The sequence below is a fragment of the Trachypithecus francoisi genome, unplaced genomic scaffold (genome assembly GCF_009764315.1).
Source record: "Trachypithecus francoisi isolate TF-2019V2 unplaced genomic scaffold, Tfra_2.0 Lachesis_group5, whole genome shotgun sequence".
Taxonomy (NCBI): domain Eukaryota; kingdom Metazoa; phylum Chordata; class Mammalia; order Primates; family Cercopithecidae; genus Trachypithecus; species Trachypithecus francoisi.
Genome location: NW_022681470.1, coordinates 144075163 through 144101407, shown reverse-complemented (window position 1 = coordinate 144101407; position 26245 = coordinate 144075163). Strand labels below are relative to the sequence as shown.

General features: G+C 46.4%; 2 protein-coding genes across 9 annotated transcripts in view; one reads left to right on the top strand and one right to left on the bottom strand.

The window, feature by feature from the left end:
* Window positions 1-14023, bottom strand: part of SAFB2 (scaffold attachment factor B2) — a 36960-nt gene extending 22937 nt beyond the window's left edge. For 3 of the 4 annotated variants that reach the window (XR_004434289.1, XR_004434290.1, XM_033199532.1), the window contains exons 1-9: window positions 13546-14023; window positions 12335-12422; window positions 7070-7134; window positions 6780-6983; window positions 4127-4189; window positions 3183-3210; window positions 1765-2275; window positions 1284-1333; window positions 641-741 (exon numbers count right to left, since the gene is read on the bottom strand). Coding sequence is in view for 2 of the 4 variants with exons in the window: in XM_033199532.1 (XP_033055423.1) it covers window positions 641-741; window positions 1284-1333; window positions 1765-2275; window positions 3183-3210; window positions 4127-4189; window positions 6780-6983; window positions 7070-7134; window positions 12335-12422; window positions 13546-13731 (1296 nt within the window). In the remaining 2 variants the exon portion in view is untranslated. The remainder of the gene's footprint in view (window positions 1-640; window positions 742-1283; window positions 1334-1764; window positions 2276-3182; window positions 3211-4126; window positions 4190-6779; window positions 6984-7069; window positions 7135-12334; window positions 12423-13545) is intronic. The other variant, XM_033199533.1, reaches the window with a different exon arrangement.
* A 31-nt stretch (window positions 14024-14054) lies between these two features.
* The window catches only part of SAFB (scaffold attachment factor B), a 46360-nt gene continuing 34169 nt past the window's right edge, over window positions 14055-26245 (top strand). For 4 of the 5 annotated variants that reach the window (XM_033199537.1, XM_033199535.1, XM_033199536.1 and 1 more), the window contains exons 1-2: window positions 14055-14409; window positions 17419-17503. In XM_033199537.1, the coding sequence (XP_033055428.1) occupies window positions 14221-14409; window positions 17419-17503 (274 nt within the window). In that variant the 5' untranslated portion in view covers window positions 14055-14220. Of the gene's footprint in view, window positions 14410-17418; window positions 17504-26245 lie in introns of those variants that run through there. The other variant, XM_033199538.1, reaches the window with a different exon arrangement.

Here is a 26245-nt window from a genome sequence, read left to right as displayed (position 1 = left end):
CCAAGAACATTGAGATGGAAGCTGTTTATACCGCTGTTCGGAGCACTGCTGTGATATGACCAACCACCTGCCCTGCTCGGCACCCTAGTTACTGTGAGTCAGGAAATAAGGTGCACTGCACAAGACTGGGCGAGCTCTGTTGCTGTCTTTTTTTTTTTTTTTCAGATGGAGTCTCATTATGTCGCGCTGGCTGGGGTGCAGTGGCCGGATCTCAGCTCACTGCAAGCTCCGCCTTCCGGGTTCATGCCATTCTCCTGCCTCAGCCTCCCGAGTAGCTGGGACTACAGGCAACCGCCACCTTGCCCGGCTAGTTTTTTGTATTTTTCAGTAGACATGGGGTTTCACCGTGTTAGCCAAGATGGTCTTGATCTCCTGACCTCGTGATCCACCCGTCTTGGTCTCCCAAAGTGTGGGGATTACAGGCTTGAGCCACCACGCCCAGCCATTGTTGTCGTTTTTTAGTAAACACAAGGTCTTGCTATGTTGCCCTGGCTGGTCTTGAACTCCTGGGCTCAAGCGATCCTCCTGCCTCAGCCTCCCAAACTAGTGGGATTATAGACATGAACCACCGCACCCGGCAGAGTTTTCCTTTTTAACTCTGATAATCACAGTGGATGGTATGAGGCAAGGGAAGGCGTACCTTCCCATACTTGCTGAAAAGGTTCTTGAGATCCGTGGCTCGTGTTGTTGAGGACAGCCCGCTGACCCACAGGTTCCGACCAGAACTGCTGCTGACTCGACCTGGCACGAGAGGGAGATTCTTAGGCATCAACCCAAGGCCTAACAAGCAGCACAACCATTCTTAAGATCACAGCCCTCTTTAAAAGCCCTAACGATGCCCAATCCCAACTGTTGACTCAAGAATTTAATGCACACACACATGCCAACACACAGAAGGCTGAAAATCTGGACAGCAAAAACTGAGTTTCCTTACTCAAGGAATAATCATGCCCATGTCAGTTATGCACTGAAATGTCTTTTGATGATCAGATCTCACCCAAGACAGCAGTCTCTAAAATCCTTGAAACAGTCTTCAATGAGCAGAATTATTCCTTTCTTGTAATGTGCTTTTCACTATCCCATAAATGACAACCACAACAAAAATATAAAATGCAGATGCTTGCGAACTTCTAAAACTAATCTCTCAAGAAACCATTAGGTGGTTGATTCCAGTAACCCATAATAAAACAAATTACTGGATCCAAAGTGTGGATATCTGCACACCCCTCCTCCCAAAATAAGGGATCCAAACATGGCTCCCTACCACATAAGTTAAATCATACCTTTTTCATCTTTAATGATTGGCTTTATATCTTTTTCTTCCTTAAAAGAGCTAGAGACAAAAGTTAATGTTACTCATACAGGAAAAAAACGAAAGAGAACAAAATTAAAAATATGATTATGTGCTAAAACTGAATACCTACCAGAAAATTAGTCTGAAATAAAATTTTAACAGACACCTCTGCAAGCTTATATTGGAAAATCTGACCCCAAAAATACAATGTCAGATTTGTAAAAGTCAATTCGATTTAGCTGAAGATAACAATTAACAATTTAAGAACACAACCATGATAGGTTGAGAAAAAGAAAAGGAATTGAATCACCCATTAAAAACACACAAAGAGAAACAAAACATTCTTTAGAAGCAAAACTACAATTTCGTCAGTCTGGCTGGCCAATTGCAGAAAAAAACAGCTTATGTGTGTCATTAAATGACCAATGAAAAGGAGATAGCGTCTGGTCTAAAACTGAGAAAAAACAAACCTCATTTTCTGATCAGCGCCCTCACTGGTTGAGGACTCTTTAGGAGCCGGAGGGACTTCATTACAAGCTTCAAAATCAAACTTCCTCCCGTCTTCTTTGCTATCTCTGGCTTCTGGGCTTGGGGCTTCCGTGGGTGCTTCCGCGAGCTCCTCGCTAGAGGCCTCCGCGAGCTCGGAGGCCGCACTACTCTGCTCAACTGCCGGCTCTAGCCCTACAGGCTCACAGTCCGTCCTCTCGCCATCGCCTGGCTGCTCCGCGGGCTCCCTTTTCACTACCGCTAACAGGCTGTCTGCCTTGCTCGACTGAGCGTGTGCTGTTGACTCGCTGGCCAAATCTAAGTCACCCTCTTCCGGATGGGCGCTGTCAAATAGGTCCTCTTCCTCCGCAAGCTTTCTGTCTGGCCCCACGCTACTTGTGTCCTGTGCAAATGGCTGCTCCAGCTCGGAACTTTCTTCTTTTACTGGCTCAGATTTACAAGTTTCCCCCAAAATGTCGAGTATTTTCTCATTTTCTACGGATTTAACAGGAATAGAATGGCACAAGGTTTAATTACCAGGGAAATAAAGCAATCACAAATGTGGAACTGGCACGGCTGCCACACTAACACGAAGAGAACTGCTAGCTACACAGAGATTGGAAAACCCGCGGGTACACAAAGTTATACTGGTTACACTACCTGCGCTGCGACCGCCTCTAGGTAAGCCTCTACGCTACACGGAAGAAAAAAGGCCCCCACAGATTTAAAAACCTACAACCACGCGGCTGCTTCTCAACAGTCTTCTTCGAGTTTTTGTTCAAGTCTAGGTCTTCTGACTGATTTTCCAATGTCCAAGGTGCTGAACCGAATGCAATCACCATTCAACGACAGCTCAATTTCCAAATTTCTTTGAATTTCTTTTAACAGAACAATCCAATATGAAAATCAGAATCTCTTCTGACGGTGGGAGATAAACGCAGTCCGGAAGGGGAATAATATGTTGAAAATTTTCACGAAGAAACTCTGTTTCCTCTTCTGGAATCCAGTCACTTCTCAGGTGGTAAGTGCCCTGACAACAGCTTTTTCCTGCCTTAACTGCGTTAATCAAAACGACTGCAGCAAAATATCACAAGATCTGTTTCATGTGTAGAAACACATGGAGGAATCATAGGGACAGGGGGAATTAAATGCCACTCTACGTGGTTAGAGATGAAAATAATCACTACATTGCACCAAATGTATTTGACCTCAAGAAGCCAGAATGGCTCTTCCACAGATCTGGTGATACGAATGGGTTTCCAATCTCTGATCCTTGTATGATCTGGATTGTCCACCATTAGAGCAATTTACAAGATCATAACACAACTTAAAACATAGACAGCTTTAAAATAATAGCGTGAAAACTTTCAAACCATAACTGTCGTGTTTCTCTTATCAGTACCTGGCTCCAAAAGAGATTCTTCAATGTCCTATTTAAAAAAGAAAAAGCAAATCCACAAGTCACTTTAAACACGGGGCAGATACATTTCACCAACAAATACAGCTTTCAGTCATCTGTGAATAAATGCCTGTTTCCACAAAACTTTCTCCTGTCCAAAAAATGTATTCCATCCTACAATAACCTGATGAAAACCAGTTCATTCTGCCAGTTCCTCTGGTAATAGCAGGTCCCTAGTGATAATAGTCTGTCTGATTCTCCCGAGTCTGGGCCCCGCACAGACATGCCACTCACCCCACGACCAAGCTGACCTAGTGGCTGCTGCAGCTGGCAAAGACCCCCTTTGTCAGAGGAGAGGTCACAGTGGGTTTAGGAAAAAAAATACTTTTCCCAACATAAACTTATTTGTAACTGAAACCTGTTATAACAAAATGATCTCTCTACTCTGCTGAAAACCTTTTCCGACATCTGGCTCACTTAGGACAATAGGTCCAATCCTTCTGGTAGCCCAGACTCAGTGAGGCGGGCCCAGCTGCTCTGCAACACCTCTGGCTTCTACCCAACCCTGTGTGCTCCCCTCTCTCTTCTGCATCAGAGCCACCACCCACAGTTTCTGCTCCAAATTCTTCTTTCCCTCTTCAACCTATCCGCCGTCAGACCTCAATTCAGACATAACTTCCTCTGGGAAGAGTTCCAGGCACTTCTAAAGTCCAATCACCACAACTGCTCCCTCATCACACTTCTTTCTCCCTTCTGGTTATATACTTGGTTTGATCCCACTGCCCCTGCTAGATGGCCAGCCCTGAAATGATTTCTGTTCTGCTAACCTCTTAACCCCAGTATCCAGCACAGTATCATTTCCTTACACATACACACTGCTCTTTCACGGTGGAACATCAACCACTTGTTTAACATTGCCAGTGATGCAGAACCAGATGGTAACTTACCGCAGTTACTTTGAAGTTCAACGACGAAGTTTCCGAAGTGTTCTTGAATCTTTCCCCATCCACCTGAAAAACAAAATGGAAGATGACTTTGTGGAAGCTGGAGCTGTGAAAACCAAGGCCGACACCTCGCTTAGGCAACCTGTGTCTGTTTCCCTCACAGCACCTTTTGCCATCTAAAAGTCTACTGTTGGGTCATTCAGTTCCGCACTTGCCTCTCCGTCAGAACACACACTCCACGCCTGTGCTCCACCAGCGTCTCTGGCAGTGGCCTGCGGGGGGTATGCTGCCCTGTCTGTACTGGGTGAATGAACGAATCAATTTCCCAGGCAGTTTCTAAGTACTGGTGATTAACACATACCCCTCCCACCACAGGATTTCTAAAGCAGAACTCAAAAATGACAAACTGTGCTCCTCCAATTTCACCTGGTAGCAATACTCTTAAGGTAACAATCACCGGGCACTTTCTCCTAGCCTACTTTATTCATTCATTCGTTTGAGACGGAGTTTCGCTCTTGTTGCCCAGGCTGGAGCAATGGCGTGATCGGCTCACTGCAACCTCCGCCTCTCGGGTTCAAGTGATTCTCCTGCCTCAGCCTCCCGAGTAGCTGGGATTACAGGCACGCGCCACCACGCCCGGCTAATTTTTTGTATTTTTTAGTAGAGACAGGGTTTCACCATGTCCAAGCTGATCTTAAACTCCTGACCTCAGGTGATTCGCCCACCTCAGCCTACTGGAGTGCTGGGATTACAGGTGTGAGCCACCACGCCCGGCCCTCCTAGCCTACTTTATTAAAAACAAACATCTAACTTGGTCATTTTCTCTCTTTACTACATGCCAAACAAAAGAAAAACTTATCACCAAGTTTTACTAAACTTGAAGCTCTTTTTAAGTGAACTACAAAAAGATCGCTCCCAAATATTTTCTTTTTTCCTTTTCTAGATTTGAACCCATGACCTGGATGCCTCCATTAACTGAGAAGTACACACTCTGAAAATAATAAACACACAGCAGCGCCAGGCTGAGAAAGGCAGCTAATCAGTTCCTCAGTGCTGCCCTAGGTCAAAGGAGGGTAAATTTGGAGGCAATGACTTTTGACCATAAGGTTTAAGGTTCAGTCCTACGAGGCATTTCCACCCCCAAGCTGAAAGCTGCAATGCCTTAAGGAAATAAAACCACCTACTGGGCACGTGACGTCGGATTAAAATGAAGATCAGCTCGAAGACAGTGATGGCTTGTGGTATCTGAATAGCCCCACCAGAGAGCTCTATGCCAAAACACTAGAAGTGAAAAGCTGGGAAAGCCCTAAGCAAAGGTCCTCCTTTACATACAAGGATGCTCACAGTCAGTCCCTTTGGGGAGCAGGATTGGTACTTGTCTTCACTGTACTTTACATCTTTTAATGTAACTGCTTAACCTTGCTTAAAACATTAAGAGGCTGGGCGTGGTGACTCACACCTATAATCCCAGCACTTTGGGAGGCCAAGGCAGGCGGATCACTTGAGGTAAGGAGTTCGAGACCAGCCCGGCCAACATTATGAAACCCTGTCTCTACCAAAATATATAAAAAATTAGCCCGGTGGCTGGGCGCAGTGGCTCAAGCCTGTAATCCCAGCACTTTCAGAGGCCAAGGCAGGCAGATCACAAGGTCAGGAGATGGAGACCATCATGGCCAACAAGGTGAAACCCCATCTCTACTAAAAATACAAAAAAATTAGCTGGGCCTGGTGGTGCGTGCCTGTGGTCCCAGCTACTCAGGAGGCTGAGACAGGAGAATTGCTTGAACCTGGGAGGCGGAGGTTGCAGCGAGTTGTTGCAGTGAGTGCCACTGTACTCCAGCCTGGGTGACAGAGTGAGACTCCTCTCAAAAACAAACAAACAAAAACCAAAAAAACACAACATTAAAAGGAATATCTCCACGATGAGATTAGAAACCATTTTTGAGCTGGGTGCGGCATTACACCTGTAATGCCAGCACTCTGGGAGGCTGAGGCAGAAGGATTGCTTGAGCTCAGGGGTTCAAGATCAACCTGGGTAACCTAATGATAACCTATCTCTAAAAAAAAAATTTTTTTTTAATTAGCTGGGCGTGGTGGTTCAGTGTAGTCTCAGCTCTGCAGGATTGCTTGAACCTGGAAGGCTGAGGCTGCAGTGAGTTATGATCACAACACTGCACTCCAGTCTGCACAAGAGAGTAAGACCCTGTCTCTAAATAAATAAACCGTCTCTGTTTCTTAAAACTATTTTTTACAGGGAAAAAAACTTACTGGGCACTGTGGCCTGTGCCAATAAGCCTAGCTAGTCAGGAGGATCACTGGAGCCCAAGAGTTCAGGACCGGCCTGGGTAACAGTGAGACCCCATCTCAGAAAACGAAAATCTTTTATGTCAGAGCTTTCTATTTTATGACTTACTGCATGCTTTCAAAGTGTCTCCCAGCCAATTATAAAAACACTCCCCAGTACTACAGAAAAGCTATCTATTAGTTAATCCCTGACCTACACAGCGTTTAAATGGACATGGTTTAACAGCAGGGTTTAGACACTGAACTATGTGTTCACGGCGGTTTAGCTGTGTTCTCCCTCACATGAGCAGCACGCGAGCGCCAGGTGCCTCGGGGCTACGGGCACAACCCGCTGTGTCTCCAAGTTACCTACAGCATGCTCTGGGAGCTGAGCCGGGAGCTGTCTTAGCTGTGCAGCCACGTATTCTTTACTATCACAAAAGGAATCGAGAAGACTGTCCGCGCCATCCTCCCCAAAATCTGGAGCACTGCTATTCTCCACTTCAGTTTCGTCTAGCACACTCATGTCCATCATGCCCATATTCTGCAGGTTCTCCAGACTTGCTTCCATGTCCTCCTGTAAAGAGGAAGAAGAGTTGTTAATGACCACCTGGACCAGGACAGGGAGCTGCTGCTTGTCGTCTCTACCCTGACATCACTTACCTGCCCGTCTCTGGAATCATCTTCCAGGCCGTTATCTTCTGTGCCTTCCTCCTCCATCTTCAGTCCTAATTACAGAATAATTGTTCAATCAGATTAACACTCAAGTTCTACCTCATAATTAGTTTATGCACAATAGATTTCAATCTTATAACAGAACACATTACAAGAGAAACTAAAAGTCTCCTCTCTCCTGTCACACATAATTTTGTCTCAATTTGTTTTCTTCTTTTTTTTGAGATGGAGTCTCACTGTGTCGCCCAGGCTGGAGTGCAAGTGGCATGATCTCAGCTCACTGCAACCTCCGCCTCCCGGGTTCAAGCGATTCTCCTGCCTCAGCCTCCCCAGCAGCTGGGACTACAGGCGTGTACCACCACACCCAGTTAATTTTTCTATTTTTAGTAGAGACAGGGTTTCACCATATTAGCCAGGCTGGTCTTGAACTCCTGATCTCGTGATCCACCCGCCTCGGTCTCCCAAAGTGCTGGGATTACAGGCATGAGCCACGGCGCCCGGCCTCAATTGGTGTTCTAAGTAATACATCAATAGGGAGATGAAAATCTAGGATTCCTATTAGATTATCAGAGTAGTCTGATTTACCACAAAATATCTAAAAGTTTCCAAATATTTCAAAAACACTCCAAACCTAAGAAAAAAATCACAAAAAATGAACAAAGGATAAAACCAGGCATTTTCAACCAACAACAACAAAAAAAATACAATACCCATCTAGTAACCAACGAATTGCAACATAGAATAACATATCGAGTTAGTGATTTGCTGGCTCTCCCTATATTCCACCCATTTCAAGTAAGTCTTTGTCATTTTTCAGCTCAAAAACTTTTTTTCCTCCCAAGGCAAAAGGCAAAGGCTGCCATCAAGTCGAGAATCATCCTGGGTTTTGTGACCACAAAATAACTATTTGATAGAATTCTGCTAGGTATTGCAAAAGGAGGCTGGAGGGGACCAAGAGTGGAAACCTTGAGAATAAACTTGAGGCTCCGTATGTATCAAAAACCTTACTAATGTGCACACCCTTTATTCCAGGAATTTGAGTCTTAGGATATCTGACAAGGAGTTTGAAACATAGATATCTGTCTTATTGTACCTGTTAAACACCCAAAAGGGAAACAAATTACAGCACATTTTCATTCAGATGTGGTTCACAACAGGGGGGAATGGCTGGCAATCTCTGGAGACACTGTTGGTTGTCACGACTTGGGAGAATGCCATTACCATCAGCAGCTAGTGACACTGGTCACGACCCTACAATGCAAAGGATACTCCCCAACCACAGAGAATTATTCGGCACAAATTGTCAACAGTGCCAATACTGAGAAACCCCGTGGGACACCATCCAATGTCTCACAATGTTTAAAGAATGTATGCTTTTAAAGAATACTTAATGAAACAGAAAAAATGCCCACAGTGTGGGCACGGTGGTTCACGCCTGTAATCCCAGCATGTTGGGAGGCTAATGCAGGTGAATCGCTTGAGCCCAGGAATTAAGAGACAAGTTCAGGCAACACAGTGAGACCTCATCTCCATTAAAAACACAAAAATTAGTCAGACATGGTGTTATGCACCTGTACTCCCAGCTACTGGCAAGGGTGAGGTGGGTGAGTGCTCTGAGCCTGGGAGCTTGAGGCTGCCATGATCATGCCACTGCCCTCCACTCTGGGCAACAGAGTAAGACCGTGTCTCTCTCACACACACACCCATAAAGAAAAATCAAACAGAAAAAAAGATACACGTTTCTTAAAAGCCGGTGTCTATTTGTATCCATGCGAGCGTATATGTGAGGATGTTTATAAAATCCAGGTGGATAAGGCTAAGATAATCACCAACAAGAGTTAAAATACTCAGGGGTAAGATTAGAGAGAATTTTATTTTCACATGCATACTTTTTACATTTTCCAAATTATCTAAAAGTATTACTTCCAAAAATTGTTCAAAAAAGAAAATTAAACATAAAAAACCTGCAGGGTCTACACCTTAAGAGTCTCACTCACCACTGTTATCAATAATCACTCAAGAAATGCAGTTTAATTGCATGTCTCGCAACGTGAGCTTTTTCCAGTCTATCATTTAAGACGCCTAACAACGCTAGCAGGTTTTATGATCTGCGTTTGACACATGAGAATTTGGTTGAGCTCCTTTGGTTGAGCTCCAAAGCTGGCACTCTGAAACTCAGCTGTCCCACTTCCCATGACATCTAAACACAGCATATCCTTCTGAAATACGTGTCTAAAAATGTTTGGTAATTGCACCCAATTTCTAGGCCCTAAATAGTAGCCTGCAGTGCCCACATAGAACGGAAATAGGAGAAATGCTGACCATAGAGCATCACCGAAAAGCTAATGTGGCGCAGACAGGCGACGCCCCAATCCCCAGCACCTGGCATTGGCCAACGAAAAGCTGCCGCTGTCAGGGACACAGATGTAAGAAAATCCAACTGTAATCCCACATGGCATCTAAAACTTAAATTTTTCATCCAAGTTTTATTTTTTCCAAACCCACCTACAATGTTGCCTAGGACTCCTAATTTTGCTGAAGACTCTTACTCTGATTTATAATGAGGACACTTTCCCTCAACAAGTTTGGCTGCTTCAATTCTTGCAACAAAGCAGTTACTGGTGAGTTCCCAGAATGAGTCCAACTTTGGACTCAACTGAACGCTGCTGCATAGTGCTCGAAAAGAAAAGTAATTGAGTGTCTCCTGATCTAACAGCTGTATGTAATCACAGGCTCTAACTGCAACCACAAAGTCCTAAGGCACTTGCGCTTTATCCATTAGCCAGGTGCCCTGACACCTCTAGAGAACATCAGTAGCTCAGGATGGAAGATGAGGCCTGCAGGGGCTGAGCTCCACATGAAGACCTGGGCTCTCTCTGGGCTTGATTACTTCTCCGAAAAAGGAATGGGAAGGTATCAGAAGCCCTTCTAATCCTCACTAGAGCTGAGGCTACATGTATCATTTTTAAAGCAAGACGAACTTTATCATCCAAGCTTTCCTGTCAAAACACTAACTCCAAGTAGTTTTGAATCGACCTAAGCTTTAATCTAGACATTCAGGCAGGTCTTCAAAGCACTCAGCTAAAGTTTAGTTTTTCTAATGATGCAAAGATCATTAGAAATGATCCCTGCTAGGCCAGGCGCGGTGGCTCATGCCTGTAATCCAAGCACTTTGGGAGGCCCAGGCGGATGGATCAGCTGAGGTCAGGAGTTCGAGACCAGCCTGGCCAACATGGTAAAACCACGTTTCTACTAAAAATACAAAAAATTAGCCAGGCGTGGCAGCGGGCGCCTGTAATCCCAGCTACTGGGGAGCCTGAGGCAGGAGAATCGCTTGAACCGGGAGGCAGAGGTTGCAGTGAATCCAGACGGCACCACTGCACTCCAGCCTGGGCAACAAGAGTGAAACTCCATCGCAAAAAAAAAAAAAAAAATTCCCTGTTAAATTCCTGCTAAAAACCAAGGATAGTTTGAGTAAGTCTTGAACTTTACAGTTTTAAAATGAGCACCTACATAAAAAAACTTTTAAACTTTATTGTTAAGCAGTTTTCCCAACCATTAAAAAAAAAAATTCAGATCATGCATAAGTTAACACCTAAGCAAAAGAGATAAACTATATTTCCTGCTGTAGACCAGTCTCTCACATTCTGAATCTGCACAGGCAGTCAGGCCTTCTAGCTGAAATACAGACAGTCACAAGAACGGTAAAAACACATATATGTTTCAAAAGTAAACTTTAACTTCAAGCTCTTATGCAACCTAACTAAAAGATTTAACCTTTCAAACCACATGCACACGTTTTAAACAGTTAGTGTTATGAAACACATTAAGAAAAAGTTGTTAAAAAAACAATGAAATTGTTAAAAAATGCACAATTTCTATTTTCTTTTTTTTTTTTTGAGACGGAGTCTCGCTCTGTCGCCCAGGCTGTAGTGCGGTGGCCGGATCTCAGCCCACTGCAAGCTCCGCCTCCCGGATTTACGCCATTCTCTCGCCTCAGCCTCCCGAGTAGCTGGGACTACAGGCGCCCGCCATCTCGCCCGGCTAATTTTTTGTATTTTTTTTAGTAGAGACGGGGTTTCACCGTGTTAGCCAGGATGGTCTCGATCTCCTGACCTCGTGATCCGCCCGTCTCGGCCTCCCAAAGTGCTGGGATTACAGGCTTGAGCCACCGCGCCCGGCCACAATTTCTATTTTCTAAGCACCGATCCTCCACTGCCTGAATTTAGCACTTTTCCAAGAAAACAGGCCCCCTGCAGAGAAAACCTAAATTATATTATTATAATATTATTATAATATAATAATATAATAAGGATAAATTATATTATCCTTATCACCATAAAACCTAACAATGAGGACAATACCAATAAGGATAGTCAAAGCTTCAAAGTTTTATGGAATTCAGTGCTTCCAAAAATAACTGTTATCAGCCATCAACAGGAATGAAGTACCAATACACGTTGGAACGCAGATGAACTTGAAGCATTACGTTAAGTGAGAGCTGATACAAATGGCCGCATGTTGTACAATTCCATCTACATGAAATATCCACAATAGGCAAATCTATGCGGACAGAACATGGATTAGTAGTTGCCAGGGGCTGGAGGGAGAAAAGTAAGGCAACTAACTTCTAATGAGGACCGGGTTTCCTTTTGGGGCAGTGAAAATCCAGAAGGATATGGTGGCGGTGGTCACAGAGCATTGTGTATGCACTAGGAAGCACTGAATTGCACACCTTAACCTGATCAATTTAACGGTCTTGTGAATTAAATCTTCACATTCAAAAACCATAATAGTAAAAAAAAAATAGGCTGAGTGCAAATACCCCAACAATCTACTCTGGACCCTAGCAAAGCTGAGTTCTATTCAGTCTCGGGTTGGTGTCCTTTTCCTTGCGTTAAGACCTCTTTTTTGAACCAGGAAGGAAGCCAAGTAGGTACATTTGGTTCCTCAGACCCGTAGAAGTAGCTTTAAGAGCTTGTCTTTCTCTAGTTGACTTTTAATCCCAATGGCAGAAGCTGAAATGTTTTTCGTATATTTTAATTGCACTTGGCACCCGTACATCTCTTTCCTCCTCCCTGTGCCCTTGACACAGCTACTTGTTAGGTGGTGATGAGCCAGACTAACTCTTAGTGGGAGACACCGAGGACCAGAGAAGTTCTCCCAGCCTAGAGGGCGGGAAGAGCACTACACACCATTTCTCTAAATTCGCTAAACATTCAAGCCCCAAGCATCATACGTACAAGTAAATACCTTTAACACATCTCTTGGCTGACTTCTTGCTGCTGGCTTCTAACTCGATGCCAATTTCATCAGGATCTTGCCCCTCTTCTTTAACCGCCTATTAGGGACAGATGAGTTTTACAACATGATTAAGAGCTGCAGGGCACACACTGTTCCTTACAAGTAACAACCTCCCATGAAACAAAGGCAAACGCGTCCTTGTAGAGAGCAACTCCGGGTCAGCTATCTGGGCCGCAAGCCCAAAAGGCGGAGGAGGAATCCCGCACAGCTTGGGTCTCTCTGGGTCCAAATAACAAAGGAGAGGGAGGCTGTGAGCAGGAGCTCCAGAACTGGGGTCAAGGACCAGTTCCAAAACCGCAACTCAACTCGACACTGCCCAACCTTGGACTTGAAAGTTATATGATGGGACAAATCAGAAGAGAGAGGCTGCACTTGGCCCGGCCTCGGTGAAGGGCTGGCCACCGCTGGTGAGGAGGAACAGCAGCCACCCTGGGGAGATTCCCTCAGTGCCTGCCACCTGCCGGGTCCAGGACTAGGCACCCACAAGCTCCCTCCCTCCCTATGCTGAAGGAGTTTGTTCCAGTTGCGGAGACAGACAATCCCCAACCCCTTCATATTTTGCATTTAGCCCCTGCATTCAGCGAGGTGCGACATAAACGCAGAATGAGCTGGCAAGGAGGTGGGGCGGCGCATTAGGGAGGGCGCTCGGGAAGGTGATGTCTCAGGCACACCCGAAATGACAAGGGGCCGGCCACGAGATCTGGGGGACACGGGTGGACAGCTTCGTAAATGCCAAGGCCCTGGGGCAAGAACAAGCACCGCCCCCTTTCCTGTAAAAGCTCAGGAGTCCGCCAGACACCCATTCTCCGGAGAAGGAAACTGAGGCACAGAGAAAAAGGCACCTGCCCAAGGTCACAGAGCCAAGGCTCGAAAGGGAGCCCCAGGAGGGGTCCCGGGGCCGCCCTGGTAGCCGAGAAGACCGGACGCTGAGCGCGCTTAAAGAGAAAAGGTAGAAGGAGAATAAGAAGGAAGGCACAGAGAGGGGCGGTAACGGGCCAAGGTCACACAGCCGGCCCCCTGTGTGCCCGACACCTCGAGTCGGCGTCGGCCAAGACGCGGGTCGGGCCCGGGGCGCCCCGGGTCCGGGAGCCGCGGTGACAGGCGCTGACGGGGGCGTGCCCGAACCTCCTGCGCCACCCCCGAGCCCCGCTCCGCCTCACCTTCTTGAGCCGCTCCATCAGGACGCTCTTGTTGCCGCCCGTGTCTAGGTTCCGCTTCTTCAGCTCCGCCCGCAGATCGATCACCCGCAGCTCGCTGAGTCGCCTCGTCCCAGTCTCCGCAACGCCCGGGCCGAGAGCAGCCGTGCCAGGGCCCGAGTCGCCCGACCCTGGCAGAGTCTCCGCCATCGTTGCGTTCCCGTCTTCGCCACCGACTCAGCCGCACACCGCCGGCAGCTGGAGCGGCTCTGAACACAAAATGGCGCCGCCTAAGAGGAAAACGCACTCGTTTCCTCCCGCCCCGCTTTGCGGCCGCGCACGCGCACGCGCACCGCCTCGCAAGCGTACTTAGCAGCAAGGACGCTCGCGCGTCGACCAACCGCGCGTTCACCGGCACCACGCGCAGGCGCCGAATCTGCAGCTCGCATGCGTCCCGGCAGTTCCCGGCGGGAGGCTGGCGAGACGCAACGCGACTGCGCACATCCCCGCGTTGTTCTCACTGCGCATGTGCAGTTGCAACCGGGATAGTCGAGCCTGCGCTTGGTGCGCCTGCGCAGAAGCGAGGCGCGCCGGGGCGACTGGAGCGGTTCCCTCGCAGGCGGCGCCATTTTGTGCTAGGAGCCTGATAAAACCGGCCCGGTCCTGTGGAAAGTGGGCGGCGGAGCCAGGGTCCCTGGAATGGCGGAGACTCTGTCAGGCCTAGGAGATTCTGGAGCGGCGGGCGCGGCGGCTCTGAGCTCCGCCTCGTCAGAGACCGGAACGCGGCGCCTCAGCGACCTGCGAGTGATCGATCTGCGGGCGGAGCTGAGGAAACGGAATGTGGACTCGAGCGGCAACAAGAGCGTTTTGATGGAGCGGCTGAAGAAGGTGGATTTGGGGCCCCGAGGGGGGGCACAGGGTGGGTCTGGGATCCTCTTGGCCGCGACGGTGGCTCGCGGGCCCTGGCGTCCGCCCCCGGCCCCGTTCGCGGCCTTCCCGGACCTGGTGTTACCGCGTCCCCCGGCTCTTCCCAGGCCCCGGCGAGAGTTCCTTGGCCGGCTGGGCCTGGGTTCAAATAGTAACGCCGCATTGGGGCCGGGAGAACCAGAAAAACGGCGCGCGTGCAGGAGAAGCGGTGACGGATGACATCGTCCCCCGAGGGGAGGGTTCTCCCCTCGTCTCGTCCCCACCTCCGTACCTGGAGGGGAGACCCTGAAACCCTCACTTCCTAGGCGAGGGGAAGGGACTCGGCCAAGGTCACCTGGCCGAGGACGGGCGGCGTCGGGATTTGAACCCAGGCCGTGGGATTCCTGGGCCTGCTGCTTGGTTTCCCCACGGAAGAGATTTTGTGACCCACAGGGGACCGACCAGCCTGAATCGGGGCAGATTTTCAAAGGAGACACCCGTAGGACATACTCACAGGGAAAAATTGAAAAAACGACCGCAAGCCCGTTTTCCCGGTCTGCCGGTACTCGCCCGGTGAAGTAGCAGGGCAGGAAGGAAGAGTGGGCTTGACGGTAGCGACCCGAAATGTGAAATGAGGGGAGACCTGGGGTGGACTTGAAAACCAGCCTCAGAACTGCCCGGGAGGCGGGCAGAGCCTGGCCTTCCCCTGGTCCGTCAGTCTCTCTGGACTCGGGAACCCTGCCAGCTCTCCGTGGCCTGATCTTGGACACAGAAGACCTTGAACCCCTTCAGAGTCTTTTTTTATTTTTATTTTTATTTTCCTCTCTTTGTAAGAAGAAAAAAAGCAATAGGACTGGTTTGGGGATTAAATAAGGTTGAGTGGAGCAGGCTTGGCGTGCTGCCTGGCGCATGTAAACACTTGGGTGTGTGGTTGCCATCACGATTCCCTTCTCCCTGTGCCACCACGAGTCCTCATTTGCAGATCAGGGGCTCTAACGCCTACCTTGGGGGATTCAAAGGGATCCCTTGGAAAAGCAGAGAGTCAAGTAAAGGTTAGCCGCCTGCGGTTTCCTTATTCCTGTCGGTTTCTTTCTCTGCATTTCTTCCACCTGGCTACTCTGGGACCTCTCCCCTGTAGTCGCTCCGCCTGGCCGCCCACCCTCCCAGGCCCTGCAGGCGGTGGGGCTGGTGACGACATTCCACCATCCTGGCTCCGGAACTACGGAGATCGCAGGGCTTTATTATTAATTGGTGATGAGAAGTAGAGATTATTATTTTTTTTTTTTTTTCTGATGAGAAACCCTGAGCTCGAGTGGATAGTTGTCTTGGCCAGAGTCACATGGGCCTTTTAAAAGCTCAAACTTGTGTTTCTTTTCACTATGGATTCTCTCTTTACTCAGACAAGGCAGGAAGTTCATTGATCTACATATTTACCCAGAGAAAACGCAGACAGTGGAGATTGGCGGCTGGTCAGGTGTGGTGCCCCGCCACCAGGGTCTCCCATCAGCTAAGCCGAATTAAGAGGCTTTATCCTTTTTTTCTCCCCGGACGGTCCATAAGCCTGAAAAGCTGCTGTGATGGCCCTGAACCTTCCTGTCAAGCTGGTGACTGAGACTTCCCATCACTCACTGTCATCTCTGAGAGCATAGATTTGTTCCTTCTTCCTTCTCCTCCTTTTCGTTTTCTTCAAGATGTGGTCCCAAAACACGAATACCCCCAGCCCATATCCCTGTCTGCTACTCACCCAAGCCAGTCTGGAGTTTTCTGATCTCGTTCTCTTCCCATTTCTGTCATCCTGTTGTTGCCCCTTTCTGGGTTTATTTTTTCCAGGAAGGACAAAAGAGCAAAAGGGGGAAACGAAACACCTGCCTAGGGCATTGCTTCTCTTTTCCTGGTGGTGGTTCAGAATTGCCTGTCCCCGGGAAAAGGATGAGGGACTTGGTGATTGTACTTTTCCTTGATCCCGGGAAAGAACTTCAGTCCCTTTTCTGGCTTCTGAAAGGAGAGATTTTTGTTGCTGCTGGTCAAGATGAGTTGTGGAACCCCCACGCCCTATCTCAATTCAGACTTACCCACCTGGGAAACTTTGAGGCTTCCAAACTCTGCAAATAAAACAGTACATGAAATGATGTGAACAAAACTTGTGCTCATGGGACAGGAGAGTAAAGACTGGAAAAGTTATCAGTAAAACCTAACCTGAAGCTAAGTTTCTAGGGATATCATCATGATTGACATGTTCTGTACTGATGGCTTAGTTGATGCCAGGCACTGTGCTGAGGATAGGCATTGTTGAAGTGAATGACAGAGTCCTGGGGTGGGAGGCTGGGCGTGCCAAGAAATTGTTATATCTGATGAGGCGCAATCACGTAGTGGTGGAGAATGAGGTATTGGAGTCAGTCGTGAATGTACATGACGGGGATCGGATGAGGTCATGCACGTCGTGACTGGTCTCGTGTGTAACACACAGTAGGATCCCAACCAGTGAGCGTTAGTATTCCATCCACACAGTACTGAGTACAGGCACGGTGTGGAGGGAGTCCCTGGAGGGTTAAAGAGTATTTTGTGAGTAAAGTCAGAAGAAATTGGAGAGTGTGCCTTTCCCTTTTTGAGTTCTTCTGGGCTTAGGAAGAAGATGAACCAGATAAGCCTACTGTTTGTTGAGTGCTTCCTTTTCATGGCTAATAGAATCCTCACAACAGCCTTCCAGGGTAAGTACTATATTATTATTAGCCGCATGTTCCGGAGGAAGAAGCAAAAACTGAGCACCTAAGTAAACCCGCCTGGGACCACCCAGCTAAGAACTGGTGGCGTCAGTCGGTCTCCAGTGTAGAGCAAGATAACAGATGAGTGGATGGGCCAGAGGCCCTGGGCGGTGAGGGCGGCAGCAGCTTTTTGATCTTAAAAATACAGTTTCCTTGTCACCTGAAGGCTCTCTGAAAGCAGTGTGTGTGCTGGCTTTTTGGATCAACTTTACTTTTCCCTTCTTTTTAGGCAATTGAAGATGAAGGTGGTAATCCTGACGAAATTGAAATTACCTCCGAAGGAAACAAGAAAACATCAAAGAGGTCCAGCAAAGGTATGGAGGATTTCATAAGCAAGCTTCGTGTTAAGTGCTTTCTTCAAAACAAATTCATTGCTAATGTGCCTCGTTTACTTGTCTGTGAACCTTGTGAACCACTCTGAACTGGGAGCCTTCAGCAAAGCTTTGCATTTTCTTTAAAGATCTCTACTGTGTTTTGTTTCCTTGGTATCTGGGAATTCCAACAGGATGGAAGGAGTATTTGCCCCTTATTCATTTTCCTCTGTAGATTGTCAGCAGTCTTTAAGTAAGGAGTCTTTCAGGAGTCAGTCACAGTGGCGTGTGCCTGTAATCCCAGGTGACTCGGGGCTGTGGTAGGAGGATCACATGAGCCTGAGAGTTCAAGACCAGCCTGGGCAACATAGCAAAACCCAGCTCTACAAAAAAAACTTTTAAAGGCCAGGTGTGGTGGCATGCATCTGTGGTCCCAGCTGCTTGGGAGGCTGAGCCGGGAGGATTACTTGACCCCGGGAGGTTGAGATCAACTTGGGCAACACAGGGAGACCCCCATCCTCCACCAAAAAGAAATTAACCAGGCATGATGGCATGCACCTGTGGTCCCAGCTACTTGGGAGTTTCAGGAGGGGGATCACTTGAGCCCAGGAGCTCAAGCCTGCAGCGACCTATGATTGCACCACTGCACTCCAGCCTGGGTGACAGAGCAAGACCCAGTCTCTTTAAAAAAAAAAAAAAAAAATTGCTGGGCACAGTGGCTCACAGCTGTAATCCCAACACTTTGGGAACCCAAGGCAAGAGAATAGTTTCAATCTAGGAGTTTGAGACCAGCCTGGCCTGCCTCTATCCACCACCAAAAAAAAAGTAACTAGGCATCGAGGCACGCCTGTTTTCCCAGCTACTTGGGAGGCTGAGGCAGGAGGATCATTTGAAGCCAGGAGTTCAAGGCTGCACTGAGCTATCATGGCACCACTGAACTCGAACCTGGAGTCCACAAAGTAGGACTGCCTGAGCCTCCTATTGCTTGGACTTGTAGAAAAATAACATCCCTTTTAAATATCACTTGGCCAAAACAGAACTGTCACTTTAACATTTCTTTTAAAAACTGCTTATACAGGGCCGGGCGCGGTGGCTCAAGCCTGTAATCCTAGCACTTTGGGAGGCCTAGACGGGTGGATCACGAGGTCAGGAGATCGAGACCATCCTGGCTAACACAGTGAAACCCCGTCTCTACTAAAAAATACAAAAAACTAGCCGGGCGAGGTGGCGGGCGCCTGTAGTCCCAGCTACTCGGGAGGCTGAGGCAGGAGAATGGCGTGAACCCGGGAGGCGGAGCTTGCAGTGAGCCGAGATCCGGCCACTGCATTCCAGCCTGGGCAACAGAGCGAGACTCCGTCTCAAAAAAAAAAAAAAAAAAACTGCTTATACAGTAAAAGTCACATTCCACATGACATGACTCTCACCGTCTTACCCAGATCTCTCTCGCCCATCCCCCACACCCTGTGCTTTCGATAGGCCCCAAACAAATGATTTACTCTCCTGGTTCTCTGTGACGTCGCTCTGCCCACCCTTCCCCATCTGTCTGCCTTAGAGACCTAGTTCCTCAAAAGACAACTGATCCATCCCACCAATAGCAACTTGTCTCCTTGGATCCTCTGTCTTCCCGTGGCATAGTTCCTCATACCTTGGTTTAATATTTATGTCATCTTGCCTTCTGTCAAGACCAGATTGTTGAGGACTAGGGCTGTATCTTGTTTATGTTTCTTTCCCCTTCAATGGTTTAACTTGGTAACACTCAATTAATGGCTTAAGAATCAGCAAAGGCAGGGCGCCATGGCTCACGCCTGTAATCCCAGCACTTTGGGAGGCTGAGGCGGGCTGATCACCTGAGATCAGGAATTGGAGACCAGCCTGGCCAACATGATGAAACCTCATCTCTACTAAAAATATAAAAATTAGCCAGGCATGGTGGCGGGCACCTGTAATCCCAGCTACTCGGGAGGCTGAGGCGGAATTGCTTGAACCCAGGAGGCGGAGGTTGCAGTGAGCCCAGATCATGCCACTGCACTCCAGCCTGGGTGACGGCAAGACTCCATCCCCACAAAGGAAAGAATCAGTTGAAGCTGGGCTTGTGGACCGAATGTTCTCTTGGTTCATGTAGAGTTTTCCCTATCTGAAATGCTTGTGACCAGAAGGGTTTCGTTTTTTGGATTTTGTGCAGTATTTTCTTTTTTTTTTTTTTTTTTTTTTTTTGAGACGGAGTCTCGCTCTGCCGCCCAGGCTGGAGTGCAGTGGCCGGGTCTCAGCTCACTGCAAGCTCCGCCTCCTGGGTTTACGCCATTCTCCTGCCTCAGCCTCCCAAGCAGCTGGGACTACAGGCGCCCGCCATGTCGCCCGGCTAGTTTTTTGTATTTTTTAGTAGAGACGGGGTTTCACCATGTTAGCCAGGATGGTCTCGATCTCCTGACCTCGTGATCCGCCCGTCTCGGCCTCCCAAAGTGCTGGGATTACAGGCTTGAGCCACCGCGCCCGGCCTGTGCAGTATTTTCATATGCATAATGAGATAATCTTGGGATTGGGACCCAAATCTAAACAAGAAATTTGTTTCTTCTATACTGGAAGATAATTTTATACCATATTTTTTATAATTTTGTGCATGAAACAATGCTTTCGCTAAGGTTTTGACTGCAACCCACCACACATCAGGTGTAGAATTTGCTATTTGTGGTGATATGTCAGTGCTCGGAAGATTTCAGAGCTTCAGATAGGGATGCCCAACCTGTAATTGAAGGCCTGGTTCTTGGGGCCCAAAACTAAATGGGATCATAACTAATACTTGGTGGTGAAGTATTGGGTTTAAATATCTGAGAGGCGGGCCCCAGTGTCAGCCACAGTGTTTGGGGTAAGCGCTGGGAGAACAGCAGAACGAAGTCACTTTGGTGGCTCATGATATATTGCATATTTTTGCCTTTATTCAAGTAAACTTCTGCCAAGGGAAAGAGTCCTGGAAAATCAATGGGGAGAGAAATCATAATAGGAAAAAATAGAGCCTGTGGATCTCTGTTGTTTTCCTTTTTCTTCTGATAAACACAAGTACTTGTACTACAGGCTTTTGTTGCTCTTTTTGTTTTGTTTTTGCGATGGGTTCTCACTCTGTCCCTCAGATGGAGTGTAGTGGCGCAGTCATGGTTCACTGCAGCCTTTAACTCCTGGGCTCAAGCAGTGCTTTCACCTCAGTCCCTTAAAGCGTTTAGATTTCAGGTGTGAGCCACTGTGCCCAGCAAGTTTTAAAATACATGCATGGGAGTAAAAAGCAGAAGTTTCTTCACAGTCAGGGAACAGCCCACTACTAAAAGTTAGGCAAACTTCTCCAGACTTCGTGTGTATGTATAATGTTTAAAAGTAAACTTAGGTCTGGGTTACAGAGCAAGACCCTGTGTCTAGAAAAACAAAAAACTGAAAGTCAGTGAGCCGGGCATGGTGGCACACACCTGTAGTCCTAGCTGCTAGGGAGGCCAAGGTGGGAGGATTGCTTAAGCCCAAGAGGTCAAAGCTGCAGTGAGCTGTGAGTGTGCTTGTACACTCCAGCTTGGGCACAGAGTGAGAAAGGAAAAAAGTAAAGATACGGGTATATACACACACCTGTATGCATGTATTTTTCTCATTGAAAAACCCCTGATCTTGCTGTACAAAATTTCATTGTTTTGTAACAGGCTAATAATCTTCTGTATGAGTAAATATACCACAATTTAGCCCATCAGTCTTTTTGTTACTAGACGTTTGGAGATCTTTGTTTCCAATTAGCACTCGGTACTTCCAAAGTTCAGTGTTTGCACAAACCAGAGATAAATACCTTTGTGTGGTCAAAGTAATATAATTTTTGATAACTCAGTGAAAGGAAAATTCTAGAGTCCAAGGATATGGCCTTTTATTTTCATATAGCTAGTTTACAAATAGCTGTCCCAGCCAAGCTCAGTGGCTCACGCCTGTAATCCCAGCACTTTGGGAGGCTGAGGTGGGCGGATCAAAAGATCAGCCTGGCCAACATGGTGAAACCCCGTCTCTACTAAAAATACAGAAATTCGCCAGATGTGGTCGTGGGCGCCTATAATCCCAGCTACTCAGGTGGCTAAGGCAAGAGGATAGCTTGAACTATCCTTTGGGAGGCTGAGGTTGCATTGAGCCGAGTTAGTGCCACTGTGCTCCAGTCTGGGCGACAGAGTGAGGCTGTCTCAAAAAAAAAAAAAAAAAAAAAAAACCCAAAAACAAAAAGCTGTCCCAACAGGTTGTACCCTCCCAACAGTGGATGAGAGTGCCTATTTCACTCAACTCAACATCAAACTTACCTTGTTTGCCTGTTAAATAGAAGAAAAGTATTTCATTGTATTTATCTGCATTTTTCTGCAGGTGAGACTTTCATTTGCATTTCTTCACAGATTATACTGCTTCTGATAATTGGACATTTGTGTTGTCTGAATGGCCTTTTCATGCCCTTTGCCGATTTCTGTGCTGGGTTGTTTGTCTTATTGAGTTAAAAGGACTGTATATAAAATGTTCCTATTGTTTTAATCTGTCATTTGATTCGACTTGTGGTATTTTGATCACTAGGCTTCTAGATTTTATGTTGTGCTTTAAAAGGACTTCTTTGCTTTTAAATTATAAAAAATAGGACTCTAAGGCCAGGTGCGGTGGCTCATGCCTGTCATTCCAGCACTTTGGGAGGCCAAGGCGGGTGGGTCACCTGAGGTCAGGAGTTCAACACCAGCCTGGTCAACATGGTGAAACCCCATCTCTACTAAAAATTAAAAAATTGTCTGAGTGTGGTGGCCGGTGCCTGTAATCCTAGCTACTTGGGAGGCTGAGGCAGGACAATCGCTTGAATCCAGGAGGCGGAGGTTGCAGTGAGTCGCGATCACGCTGTTGCACTCCAGCCTGGGCAACGAGTGAAACTCCGTCTAAAATATATGTATATATTACGCTATGTTATATAGAGAGAGAATAAGATTTATGGTTTTATTTTTACATTTTACATTTGGAGGTTTAATTCATTTAGAATGGATTTTGCATGTGGTGTGAGATAGTAGGGATCAAAATATGAAACATTTAGCCTGGGTGCAGTGGCTTACACCTGTAATCCCAGCACTTTGGGAGGCTGAGGTGGGCAGATCACCTGAGGTCAGGAGTTCAAGACCAGCCTGACCAACATGGTGAAACCCCGTCTCTACTAAAAATACAAAAATTAGCTGGGCATGGTGGCGGTAATCCCAGTAATCCCAGTTACTGGGAGACTGAGGCAGGAGAATCACTTGAGCCTGGGAGGCCGAGGTTGCAGTGAGTGGAGATCTTGCCAGTTTACTCCAGCCTGGGCAACAGTGCAAGACTCTGTCTCAAAAAAAAAAGAAAAGAAACATTTGTCATCAGAAAGATAACTTCTGCCCCTCCCATTGCATATCCCCTCCCCACCCCTGCAAAAATAAAAGTCGCTGTTGTGATTACTTTCACTATTAGTTTTATCCGTTCTAGAACTTCATGTAAAATGGAGCCATGCAATACTAGCTCTTTTGTGTCTCATTTATTGTTTTGTTTTGCTGCTTGTAATCAGTTTTATCCTAGAAATTTACGGTACATTTTGATATCTAATAGGGCAGGTCTATAAGTTTTCTTAATTATTTTCAACTACGATAAACCTATCGGTAGGTTTTATCAAGATGTTAACTGAAAATAGAGTGACCGCTGTAATGTATGAATTCAAAATGCTTTAAAATTACAGAAAGCATATCTCAAGTAATCTCAGTACTCCTCTACAACTGATGTGTTTAGCAGACTCTTGAAATAATTATTAGGGGCTGTGCGAGATGGCTCTCGTCTGAACAGTTTGGGACACCGAGGCGGAAGGATCACTTAAGCCCAGGAGTTGGAGAGCAGCCTGGGTGACATAGTGAGACCCCATCTCTCCAGAAAATTAGAAAAATTAGTCAGGTGTGATGGCGTGCACCTGTAGTCCCAGCTACTCATGAGACTGAGGTTGGAGGATCGCTCCAGGAATCCTGAGTCCAGGAATTTGAGGTTGCAGTGAACCATGATTGGGCTGTGATTGCTCTCCAACCTTGGTAACAGGACAAGACCCTGTCTCGAAAAAATAAAATAATTACCAGGAAACTAAATTTATTTGTAGTGACATTATCACAAAGTACAAATTAATAGGATGTTTTATGGTGTTTGAGAATGTTTTGTAACTGGAGATGCAAAGTTGGCCCGTTTGCTTGGTTAAGTATTACCCAGTCCTGTGCTGCTGGCTTGTTTCATTTCGTTTTTGTTCATTCTGGCAATTTCACACTTAATTAAGTTGCAAGAATAATGCAAGGAATTCCCGTAAACCCTTTACCCAGAGTCCCCAAATGTTGCCATCTGACTACATTTGCCTTATCCTTTTCTCTCCCTGTATGTATATTTTTACTATGCCGCTTGGCAAGTTGCAAGGCGCATATGCCCCTTCGCCCTACATACTGCGGTAAAACCAAGGATATTACCTAACTGTAGATGTCCAGATCAAGAAATTAGCATTGATGCAATACTGCCATCTCATCTTAGTCCTCATTTAGATTCAGTAGTTTGTTCCGATAGCGTTCTCTGTAACTCAGACAAAAAATGTCCAGAGTCATGCATTTGCATTGAGTCATCATGTTTCCTTAGTTTTCTTTAATCTTGAACACTTACACTTATTTTATAGCTTGTTTTTCTATTTGAATTGTTTTGGGTTCTCCCTGCCCCATAATAAGGATCAAGTTATATGCTTGTCAGAAATACACCAGACATGTTGTATTACTGTTTTTTGTTTTGTTTTGTTCTGTTTTGTTTTGAAACCGGGTCTTGCCCTGTTGCCCAGGTTGGAGTGCAGTGGTGCAGTCGTAGGTCACTGCAACCCTGAATTTCTGTACTCAAGTGGTCCTCCCACCTTGGCCTCCCAAAGAGCTGGGATTACAGACATGAGCCACCATGCCCGGCCTATATTGTCATCAGAGTGTGCTATCCAGAGGCACATGCTATTAGTTTGAGCCATTACTGGCCATGTTAACTGACTTTAAATGCTATTGGCCAGGTTTCTCCACTGGAAAGTTACTGTCTTCCTTTTCATAGTTACATTTGTGGGGAAGATACTTTGAGACTGTATAAATATCCTGCTCATCCTCCATTAGTTTCAGCAACTGCCAATTCCTCTCCATTCATTTATTCTGGTGGTTGCCAAATGGTGATTTTTTAATTTTGTTATTGTTTGTTTATTACTTGGTTTATTGCCATAAGGAATAGCTTGCCCTCCTCCCTCATTTATCTGTGTGAACTTAGATTATTTTATTCCATAGGTTGAAAGCCTTTATGTTTATTTACTACAATGTGCAAAACATTCCGTTGGAAGCCCTGTCCGGCAGGCTTCCCTGTCATTTCCACATGTCCATGTCATTCTTTGGACAGTTTTTTACCTTCTGGAATGGGAGGGTACTTGAGTCTTATCTTACGCTTTTCCTGCCCTATCCCTGGGATCAGCCATTTCTTCCAAGTGCCCTGGGCCCTTTTGAGGAGTGCTATTAGAAATCAGGGTCTTGGAACTTGGATGTACTTTTGCTGCTAGGATGTCAGCCCCTGGGCCAGTGCTTGGTTTGTGAGATCTACCAGGCTGACTGTACCTCGTGAAATTAAGTACCATTAAATCAATCCGAAGCAAGCCAAAGGCAACTTAAGAAAGGTGACAAAGCCCTCATGAACAGTTTGCCAAACTTGCTAGCTGGTTACAATTGATCAGTTGATTCTCCAGGATTTTTGAGGTGACAGTTATATCATCAGTGAATCAAAGAATTAAGCATATTGCTAGATTGACATTGAAATGTACATAACATACTTAAATAGTAAATACAACTAACAGGAATTTTTCAAGTCCTGCGAAATGACTAATTGGAGAAAATTTTCCTAGATATGATGACTTTTTATCAGAAAATTGTCAATTTTCTCCAGAGTAACCTAAAAGGAAATTTTATAATGTGTTCTGTAATAGTCTAAAAAGAAAATGCACAAGAAAAACTAAAATTCTGGGGGGAAAATACAGGGATTTCCTCTAATTCTGATGATAGGATATTGCGAACAATACAGAGTTTGAGAGTTTGTTCATTTGGTGGTGGGGGAAAGCTCTGATCTTATCTCTTCTTGTGTAAAATAGAAATTCTAGCTAGTTTAGTACTTTTTATAATATAGTAATAAGGAAGACCTGAAGTAAGAATAAAACTGAGAAACAACAAAGAAAGAGAAATTTCACTACATAAAAGTTTTAAGCCTTTGTTAAGAAAAGATATCCATAAGGTATGCAATAGTCTGGGAAAAAGATATTATAGCACAGAATAAAGAAGAGACTAATAATCCAGAAAGCATTGAATATTCTGACAAATCAGTAAGGAAAACAGGCAACCCAATCAACAAGGAGCAGAGACTGTAAACAAGCAATTCACAGGTAAATGAAAAAGCAGACGTTGCCTAGAGACCAAAAGATTCCATTGCTGGTAATTGGAGAAAAGCAAATTTTGAAATGACATAAGATTTTTGCCTATCAAACTGGTAAAAATGTACACAGTTCCGCCAGGTGCGGTGGCTCACACCTGTAATCCCAGCATTTTGGGAGGCTGAGGTGGACGGGTCACTTGAGGTAAAGTGAGACCAACCTGGCCAACATGGAGAAACCTTGTCTCTACAAATAAAATTAGCCGGGGGTGGTGGCGCGTGCCTGTAATCCCAGCTACT